Raw genomic sequence first — 11,148 nt, forward strand, 5'->3', positions numbered from 1 at the left:
ATATTGATCATATAATAGGGGGTAAAGGGTTTTTATATTGGTAGATATAAAAAATGGAGCTCAAGGTTAATGAAAAAATATAAAGGGGTGTAAAAAATATTAATGAAAAAATGGATACCTACAATATCTAGTGAAAGCAGGGGTTTTTAAATTGGGAAGGTGTATTGGGTTCGTATTGGTAGGGGGTTAAATAATGTGATTTTTAAAGGCATTTTCCAATATGTAGTCAAATTAAGGGTATTGTTGAGTATGCCACAAACACACGTGATATGTCAGAGGCTCATTGAGGTAAGCCCCTATGCCACATCTATGCTGCATGCTGTTTGTGACAATGTATAGATCATGTCGTAGGCTAGGCTTCCCTATGACAATGACATATAAAATTCAATGGTCTGTTCCGGGGCGACACTATTTACAACCTGTCACATTATAATGTTCTCAATGACAAACATTTGATAGTTGGTAACCACAACATGATTGATCGGTGGGTAAACTTACCTCTTGAACCCATTTTTAAAAAAATAATAACATGCCTTTGAGCGCCTATACCCTTAGGGTCTTAGGTACCATTTATATGTCTAATGTTTGAAGTAATCATACTCTTATAACCATGTCTGTGTGTCTGCGTTTGCCAAACAATGCTTCTTTCTTACATTATGCCCATACTAAACATAACATGTTGATAATATAGCTGTATCATCCAACCCTTAAATATATCAAAACCATAAGAAATAATCATAACTCACAAACCATGGATATGCTATAGACATAATCCGATACTTATCACTGTAAAATTTCATTTAATAAAATGTCAAGATATGGATTGTGGAATGATGTCAACATTCCTTATTCTTCCTTGGGACTCCACCTACTTTTTAAGAATTTAAAGCTTTTATACAGGTACTAATTCTTTCTTAGGAGGAGGGATTGTTATGATGGTGCAATGGTTTCACAATTTTTTTTGTATAACTGGCTCAACAACACTGTGCACCTCCCCCTCCGCCTCCCCCCCCATCAAGAACTATGGTCCAAATGTGGCTAACAATCAAGGCTTCTAAATCAAGAAGATAATCAGGCTCAACTACCAACATCACTTGCAAGAAGAAAATATATTTGAAGCATTTGAAGTGCGAGATCCTGCAACATACATCAAGTGTGTGAGGGCATTATATGTTAAATGCTCCTTGGGCGTCAACTTTTATAATCAACCACTCCTTGTGTGGTATCATGCCAAATGCTTGACATGTGAGAGCACATCATAATGTTGAATGAAACCTTAGGGAATGGAAAAAAAGACCTCCTTTCTTTTTAGCCTTAATTTATCACATTCTAGAGTAGTGGCCTGGTTGGTTTAACAATTGAGTGACCTAAGTGGCTTAATGATTGAGTAACCTAAAGACATGGTAGAAATCAACACTCTCAAACTAGACAACTTCTTTCCTAATTCACTTGATTAATCTTATTAGAATGCCATTGGTTAGAAAGGAAACTTTAACATTAATTTAATGGTTAAAACGTAGTTACCTCTGACTATTTGTGATCCTTAACCCCTCAAACAAAATAAGTACCCTAACTTGATTGTTTAAACTTTTAGCCCAAAAGTGTTTTACACTTACACTTCGCACATTAAAAATAAATAAAAAATAAAAAAATTATTAATAACCACCTTACAAATAAGTTCAGAATTAACCAGAAATAATGATCACATTATAAAAAAATAATTAACCACAATCCACGGATACAACATGAAAATTACACGGACTTAAAAAAACCTTTGGTCAATAATACTATCGAGTTTGAACCAATCAACTCCGTATGATAAATAATCTTGGAAGCTACATAAAGAAATATATTAACTATTTCGATTTCACGAACTAATTACAAATGAGTATGATCATAAATACGTAATATTCATTGACAAGTCAATGGTGATCAGAGGAATCCATTTCAAAATCACTGGTTTCCCGCCATAGTTACCCGACACCCATTTTTAATTTTAAATCGAAACCAATACAAATACCGAGTAATAGTTTCTGAAATGAAGAGAAGCGATCCTTCTCATAAAATCAAAGATCCTTCGCATTACATTGAAGGTAGCTAAGGAAAGATGGATATGGAGGCGCTGGGAAGGAAGCTGGGTCTTGCAGAGGACAAGACATCCATTAGAAAAGCCGAGGAGCTGAGGCGCCTCAGCAATGTTCATTTTGATTCCTCTACTTTTGGTGTGGTATGGCAACTCAAACAATCCTCCCAGGCTTATTGCAGTGCTTGTTTTTGCATTATGTTTTGTATATAACAGGTAACGGGATCTTGATTCCTTGTTTTCGTTGACAGGGTGAGGTCTGCAAATCTGTGCTCTGCTTTGAGCTAGCCACTACCAAGTAAATCTCTCAATCTTTGCTTATAAAAGCTTTTCTCTCTTATTCCAAATCCATAACTAGGTTCCATATTCATTCATATTTATCAATAAATACCCAAATGGATTCATGTGCCGTTCATTGCCTGTAATTGCTTGTGGGTTTCTTATTTTTGATTGCATTGAGAGAAGTGAGATGTTCGCATCGGTTGATCCATCAGCAGTTTGAATTACTGTGCGTCTGAATAACAATGTACTGACTTTAGGTTGTGCAAGCATCAACCCATAAATTGGGTCCAATATGCAGCTTGAAGCTGTGCAGTCTGAGAATGCATATCTCGAGTTCGCAGCCCAGCTGTGTATGCACCTCAAATCTGGGAAGCCCAAAGGATGTAACTCAGACAATTGGTTGGCATATCCAATATTGGAACTCAGATATGCAACGCAAGGGCTTTCAACCTCGAGCTGTATATTGGATCTGGTCGCAGATGGGCCTGCGTGGCTGTTTTTTATTTCCAATACTCCCATGAATGGATTTTAGATCATGTCTATGACAATGCAGTGCTCATTTGTTTTACTTGTTGTAGACTGCAGGTTCCTTTTGATAGACAGAAGGCCATCAAGCTTAGTGGCATGTCAGAAAAGGCCTACACAAGATCCTTGAATGCAATGCAGAATGCTCTCGGTGTCAGGTGATTGAAATTTGCCAAATGTTGTATTAGTTGATTTCAAAATTTGTGTAATGCAGAATTCTTGATTGTGTATTGAATTTTTCATCTGGATCGCAGGCCAAAGCTAGACATCAGAGAATTGGGAATCCAATTTGGTTGTCTTAGATTGATTGGGGCTGCCCAAAGAGCAATATCTTTGTAAGTTCAATATTCTGTGAGGCACAAAAACTTCTGAAAGCAGAATTGTTTGGCGTGATCAGACTTTTTTTCTGTTATAGAATTCATGGCCTGATTGCATAGAAATGTATACAAAATGAATAAAGAAGTGACACAACCCTCAATTTTAAACGGCATTCTCATTTTTACTGGTGGGTTTGTTAGAAAGGCCTAATACAATGATAAAACTTTCCAGATACAAGGAGAGATTTGTAGCTGCTTTGCCCGAGTCTCGGCGTTCAAGTGCTGATTTTAGTCGTCCTGTATTTACTGCAGTGGCATTTTACTTATGTGCAAGAAGGAACAAGGTTAAGAACATGCACTCAAATAAGATGTTTGAGTTTTGTAATGAGTCAATTATTAACACAATGTTAAGCTGTTTCAGTTATTTGCCACGAATATGTCTGTTAGGCTGCCTTATACCACCAGTTCATGGGGAGTAACACTTCATTGGATGATATTGGATGCAGCTAAAAGTGGACAGGACAAGACTGATTGAGATTTGTGGTACATCAGATTCAGAATTCTCAAGTGTAAGTTTCAGACCCGCAGCTCAAGCTTAGCCTTTACTGTGCTTCTATCTTAGGCTTTTCAATAATGGTTGTATCCTAGAACATGGAAAGTTGGACTGAGTATTCAATTGTAGTTTAAATATCCAACACAATGAAAGTTTTTGCACAGCATCATGTACCTTTGTCTTAGTGCTATTTCCTCTTCTGATCCCTTTTATTACTCTGTATCAGGTTGCAGCATCCATGACCGACCTTTGCTTTGACGTGGTCGGAATTTCCAAAGAAAGGAAGGATCCAAAGTCTGTGAAAAATAATAGAGGTACGAGTACATATGAACGCCCCTTAATTTCTTATTTAGAAGAAAAGAAACTCTTGGAACTGATTGTAGGCGTTACCACAATAATGTGCAATTCGTTCTTGCTATTATAGAAAATGATGTAGTTGTTTTTACATCAAAATGTTCCTTCCTGTGCCTATGCGAGTAGGTTGAGTGCATGAGAAGTAGCTCCCACATTTACGTGCTTGCAAATTTTTCTTTAAACTATAAGATGAGCTACGCATTACATTGCTATAGGATTTAAAAGCAACAATTTATCAGTTCTAGTGTTTCTTTGGAAAAATTTAAATGTTTTGGCACATCTCTTTTGCTACAAGAACTAAAGAGTAGCTGTCTTGACAACCTATAAGATACTCCAGCCAGATTTGTGGCTGCAGCAGATAAGATAATATAAGATAATTATATTTATGTCAAAGGGAATGTTACAAAGTAGGTCAAAGGGAATGCTGAGTACAATGATGTCCATATAATGTGGGAGAACCAAGAGGTCTATTATAAAAGGTACAATGCATGAATATAAAAGGTACAATGCAGGAACATAAAATATACAATGTATGGAATGCCCTCATGGAGAAGATCCAAGGGCTAATGGGTTTGAGGATTAAACCCATCTCTCCTAACATTCAAGGCTGATTGAAGAACATTGAAAAAACTCCACAAAGTTTGTTGGCCAGATGAAGGGTCAATGGGAGGTGCAGATTGTCTACTAAATTGTTGCTTGGGGGAGTTTGTGCATTGTTGAGGTCTGGAGGGCCTAATCTATGTCCCAAGGACAAATTTGAGATGGATTTGTTATTGAGATATTGTGTGGTGGGGTGAGGTCCCACAAATCTTCATTGATCTAGAGTCTAGATATGAAGCGATATCAATCAGTCTCTTGGTGCCCTTGTTTGAAGGTAGTACTTTGAAAAATGTCGTGATCCTCTGTGTGGAGTTTGGTTTGATGGGAGGCTGAAGAATATGTGCTTGGAACTTACGAGCCTCTTGCATATATAGGGCTAAACATCTCTGGTCGGGATACTTGAAAAAGTTTGCAAGGGTTTGAGAGTCTTTGAACAAGCAATGGAACTTTCCTTCTATCTCGTAGTAGATAGGGCATCCAAAAGTGAAGTGCACCTTGGTTTCTACTTCTTGTAAATGGCATACTTGATAGATTTTGTTTGGTCTATCAATTTGGTAGTTTGTCTCTACTCGAAGTCTATGAGAACCTACTCTGAATTGGCTTAGTGGAATGTGAAGAGCATGCATTTAGTGGTGAAACATATATTGGGGTTGAATAATGAGCCCGTCCCTCAATTCCAAGAAGTGCTAAGTGTAGAAGGCCATCTTTGGGCACAACTCTCTTGGAGGATTGACCCAAGTGACTTGGACCAATTGCTTGTAGATGTCCTCCCTGATGATCTTGTTCAACTCTAGTCTAGTAGGTAGAAGGTGACTAAGAGCATCTAAGGAATATCAGAAAGGAGGGAGATGATCCAATTGAATGCCCATTGACTCTAAGAGATTTGAAACTCTTGTAAACCAACATCTAGCTCGACCCGAGGGAATAGAATGGGCAATAGTCTTAGAAGAGCGATATGCCAAGTAAGGGTAACAACCCTACTCTTTATCGAGTTTGCAAATCCTTGGACATGATGCAAGAATGAGACCAAATTGAAGCCTTGTCTCAAGGCGAAAGGGCTGAGCTCCAAACTCTGCAAGGATGATGTGCTAAGGTACTATTTGTTTACATCTAATGATGCGATAGAGAAGAAGAATTTGGACTCTCTCAATTGAAGCCCAATTTGACTCTTGTAAAGGACTGTCCCCAAATCTTTGAGTGATATAGAACAGTGGGACAAATCAAGGTGTCCATGAGGCTAATCTTGGATGAGATGTCCTAGAAGTGATGTTGAAAGCATTGTCTCTCAAGAAGGGCTAAGGATCCATATCCTTTGTTGATCTAAGGCTGAAGTGTTGGTCGCAAACTAAAGCGGGGACCTGAGAATTGCACCCCCAAGCACGTATATGTGCTGGTGATCTCAACCTCCTCCCCTTTGAGTAGGAAGTGAAGGTTTGAAGTTTTCTTCACCCCATTGAAGATCATAACCTTGGTTTAACCTAGGTTGACTATCAATTGTCGAAGATCACAAATAGAGATAAGGCATCCAACTTCCTTTGTAATCCTTTTGGAGATGAGGAGAGGAGGACCACATTGTCAACAAAGAGTGTAATAGGTATCAGAACTTGGTGAAGAAGGCAACCATCAACGTTTTGGATATGCTTGTTTAGAAAAGCCTCCAATTCATCAATATAGATCCCAAATAGGGTAGGGGACAATGGACAACCTTGTTTAACCCCAATAATGCTTTGGATGAAATCAAACATCCCACAAGCCATGCGAAGACGACCAATATCTTTGAGTCTTTGGAGTAAGGCTTCCCTTGGAATATAGTCAAAATATTTCCAAAAATCTATGAAACAACAATAGACTTTTGAAGAGTGATGTTGTGCCTCAATCATGGCATGGAGAGTGAAGATGTGGTCAATGGTTTGATGAGTTGGTCAAAAACTTGCTTGTCACCTAGCTTTGAGTTGTCTTTGCTCACGATCACTAGAGAGCTTCCTATGTAGAACAATAACATACAACTTCGAGAATGTGTGGCCCACCATGATTGTTTTGTAGTTATTGGGATTTGAGCTAGAGTTTGATTTGTGGATCAAATGGATGATGCGGTGTGACCATGCCGATGGAAAACCTTCATGAACTACATGGTTGAAGAGATCAGCCAAGTAGATAACCAAAGCACAAAAACCATGTTTAAAGAACTTTGCTTGGTAGCCTTCCTCATCAGTTGCTTTGTTGTTGTTAATCACCTAAATGGCCTCTAATATATTTGTTTGAGAATAGGTAATAGGAAGGGGGTGGGGAGGTAACATGAATTTGGCCCTACACTGGAATATCATAAAGGTTGGAAGTGAGAGAACATGGATGTAGGGTCGAGGTCAGATGGAAGAGGGGAGTGTTGGGGAAGGTTGGTATGCTAGAATCGTTTAGGGGAGTGGGCAAGGAGAGCATAAAGTTCTTGTCTTCTATGAGAGACAAAGAGTAGTTTCTTGTGATGAAGGAGACGATGGTAAGAAGCTTTGAGGTCTGGGCAGAAGGGTCGAGAGTGGGTGAAAGCATATTGAAGTTCTCGATGTAGCCTTGCATTTGTCATTGTACCATTTGTTCATGGGGCAAGATCCAACTTTTCGGTAGATGGAAGTGGAACGAGTGGAGTGAGGGAAGGATAAGTGTTGCTTCCCAAATGGCAAATGAAAGACAAGTGTATTTAGTGGAAGTAGAATCAAGCAAGGAGAATTGGGTCTTTGATGGGAGCATCTTGAGTAGGGTAGAGGTGAAGATGTTAGGGTTGCATTCATCAAATCGAAAGGTGGTTTGGGGTGGGCCTTGAGGGTAAGGATGGGGTTGAAGGGGAGGGTCAAACCAGAGAGAGAAGGAAAGAAGTGCATGATCAACAAGGGGGATGGGGGAGATTGAGAAATGGTAAATAAAAGGGAGCAAGTTTTGGCTAGAGAGGACATAATCAACTGCACTTGCACCCTTGCCATATCGCTGACACGTGAAAATGCGGGAGTTTGGGAAATAAGGGAGACCATTTAAAACTAACAACTCTTGTGATTCCCCCAATTGCAATAGATGCTTTCCATAAATTGTAGTGGGCCCTAAAGGATCATTTGACATTTGGTGAAGCCTAATTGAATTTGGATCTATCCCTTGGGTACAAAACACATCCTTTGATCAATTGTGGAGAGGGATATGGAGATCTCTAGTACGAGCATTGAAGTCACCTAGGAGGATGACTTCCCCAACAACAGAGTATTGGGTGAGTGTACAAGTTTATAAAGGGGTCCCCATTTGAGCCATTATGGATGACAAATGGTGAAGAGGTTGTGGGAAGTAACAGACTGCAATGTAGAGCTCCTTAGAAAATAGTATGTTGGGAATGTTGGAAAATTGTTGATGTGGGATCTTTCTTCTGACATTATACCAATTTGTACTTCAAATTGGCAATCCATGCGATTGTTAGTGAAATGATTTTGTTAATAAATAGTGGCCTTCACATCCTTGAATGACTAATAAAGAATTTTTATAAATAGAGGGATTTGATAACTGACCTTGGTGTTGAATTTTACTATCTCTATCTTAGTAATGTCTTGTATCATGGCTTTTTATTAAACCATTATGGTATTCTAACTGAATTTCATGAGGAAAACCATTTCTTGTGGGTCCTTGTTCTACTATTGATTAGTCTATGTGCTGTCCATTTGACTCCCTCCCCTTGTTGCGGGATTGATTTTTTTTTTTTTTTTGTTTGCCTTTCTTGGGGTTTATGCATTTCTTGTGGGTCCTTGTTCTACTATTGATTAGTCTATTTCCTGTCCATCTGACTCCCTTCCCTTGTTGCGGGATTGATTTTGTTGTTGTTGTTGTTGTTGGGGTTTATGCATACCCACTGTTGTTTACTTGTGACATCACAAATCGGAATAAATTATTCTTATCATTTTTTTTTCTTTGGCTTATAATTTGGTCAATGATGGCTTGGTTTGATGGTCAAGTGGGAGTGGTGATATTTCCTCACCAAAGTTCAAATCTTCCATAGCACCATGCAATGAGTAAGCACCATGCAATGATTAACTCATTGCTTTCCATTCTTGTTTGTTAAATATCACATTATTTCCATCCAACAAACACGATGGAAAGGCAGTAAGCCAATCATTGACTCACTATATCGTAGTTATTGTTGGTCATGTTTTGTCCCTTGTGCCTCTTTCAAATTAAGAAAAAGTGATGATTTTCCCATCAAAGTTCAAAGTTTTTTAGAGCACCATGTAATGATTGAATTATTGCCTTTCCATTCTGTCTTTTGAATACCCGATTATTCCCATCCAACTAACAAGATGAAAAAAGCATTAAGCCAACCATTGACTCATTATACAGTGGTCATTGTTTGCTATGTTTTGACCCTTGTGTACTGTCTCTCAAATCGAGAAAAGATATGCTTGCTGCATTGTGATACAAGTTTGAAAATTGTTTATTTATTTATAATTCTGCTCTCATATTAGATTTAATTTTGTACCTGTGTGATATGAGGTGTGTTTGCAAAGCCTTTAGATGCATTGGTAAATAGTTCTTCTATTTATAATTCTACTTTCGTGTTAGATTTAATTTTGTGCCCCTGTGATTTGAGGTGTGTTTACAGAGCTTTTAGATGCATTGCCAAGCAAAAGAAAGCATGAAGGGGATGGCGACTCTGATAGTTCCAATGAGTCAATTGATGATGAAGATGGACTAGAGGTAGCTTTCTTGAAGAACCTATTTTCTCCTTTCCACTTTTATATAAATCTTGTTGTACAGTGTACGCCTTTATTGAGTTGTTGATGTATCATTGATGCTGATGCAATTAACAATCTCCAAATTTGCAGCATGTATCTAATGGGATTTTGCAATATGGAAATTTTTTAAAGAGATGGCTAGGCATTGTGCAAATCCATTTGCTTTGCTAGCATATGACTGCCCACTTTGTTATGATTCGTTTTGTCTAAAGTCAACTTGTATCAGCATTCATTCTTGGACCTGCTAAAGGCTTACTAGAGTCCTGAAATTATTACTAAAATCTTTAGTTGGTATGCCAAGTGGGTTCAATCAGTAGTGATTATTTTGTCATTATGATCGTTGGTTAGTTGCTTTCTAGTTTCCTATAGCTTTGCAGTTCAAGTGTTGAACTCATGTATTTGTGATTCTGAATGATGGTTGATCCAATTAGTGAGCACATCACATTGCCCTTGACTAATCAAGCTTGCTGCACTTATTATACTATGGTGTTTTGTCAATTATGTATATGGTTCATCAATGGATTTTGAACCCTTGCAGGTGCCTGGCTTGAAGAGGCCTAAGAAAATGCCGAAACATGCTTACGAGGAGTGGAAATCTTCAGTTCTCGCTTCGAATGAAACATTTAAAGCAACAGGTGAAACATTTATTGATAATGCACTGATGTTCGATTTGGATTAAGCCTTTTATGCTTAGGTTGATAATATGTGTTGTCGCATTAATTTGCAGGACTTGAAAAGAAAACAAAGCAAATGCAACTCAGTTTTGTAAAGAAGCCTTCACTGGCTGTACCACTTGAAGGCTCATAGCAATGATGGTAATCATGTCTGATTTGAAGTAATGCTGATCTTGATTGCTTTATCAAATCATGTACTCCAAATATCATACGATTTGGATTATGAAGTGATGCCTATCCTCACTAGTATTAAATGACAATTAGATAGAAGAAATGCATCTGAAGAGCTATTTCACAGAAGAAAACAAATTGCAGTGTGCAGTCATGTCTCTGAAATGGGTGTCATTTGGTAAAGACAAATATTGAAGTCCATGTGTTATTGAATCAAATCTATTTCACTGAGTGGAATCTAGATAGAGATATATGATTTGGAGGATGTATTATGATGACTTTATTTGTCACTCGTAAAGTATGTGCAGTATATTTAGTTTCTCCTTTTTTTTAAATTGAAATTGTATAAATGTTTAAAAAATTACAAATGTATAACTGGATATACAATTTCTTCTGCGTTTTCAATGCCTTACATAGCAAACCCTAGGGAGCCAATATTTAAATGGTAAACTAGTATTGTATATAATTTCTGGGTACGCAATGTACAAACTCTTGTTCCAATGTGTTTTGGTTGAATGCCTCAACCATCATGAGGAAGTCAAAGCAAAGCAAAGCAAAACAAATTTTGGTCTTATAAAGTCTTTTGCAATCTCTACGTATTTATTTTTGTTTGTCTACAGGGAATTTCCCACAAAGAGCTGAGTCATGAATGATGCTTGGATGGTTGTCTACCGGGATTTTCTTTTCATTGTGAGATTGTCTAACCAGATGATAGACTAAACCATTGCTGCTGTACAATTCAAGCAAAGCAAAGTTCGGTCTTATAAAGTCTCTCACAATCTGTACATGTTTACTTCCTCGGTTGTCAACCGGAAATTTCCCAGAAAGAATA

General features: G+C 37.9%; 1 protein-coding gene across 1 annotated transcript; it reads left to right on the forward strand.

Annotated features, from left to right (window-relative positions):
- The first annotated feature begins 2,035 nt into the window (after positions 1–2,035).
- LOC149145844 (origin of replication complex subunit 6-like) lies at positions 2,036–10,594 on the forward strand. The gene is made up of 10 exons (XM_089448155.1): positions 2,036–2,227; positions 2,335–2,381; positions 2,944–3,048; positions 3,145–3,225; positions 3,440–3,551; positions 3,714–3,776; positions 3,987–4,074; positions 9,339–9,433; positions 10,010–10,106; positions 10,199–10,594. The coding sequence occupies exons 1-10, from the start codon at positions 2,108–2,110 to the stop codon at positions 10,276–10,278; spliced, it is 888 nt and encodes a 295-aa protein (XP_089304281.1). The 5' UTR covers positions 2,036–2,107; the 3' UTR covers positions 10,279–10,594.
- The last annotated feature ends 554 nt before the right edge of the window (positions 10,595–11,148 follow it).

Source organism: Pinus tabuliformis, chromosome X (assembly GCF_031772625.1).
Source record: "Pinus tabuliformis cultivar Carrire ecotype Pingquan chromosome X, CPIR1, whole genome shotgun sequence".
NCBI classification, from domain to species: domain Eukaryota; kingdom Viridiplantae; phylum Streptophyta; class Pinopsida; order Pinales; family Pinaceae; genus Pinus; species Pinus tabuliformis.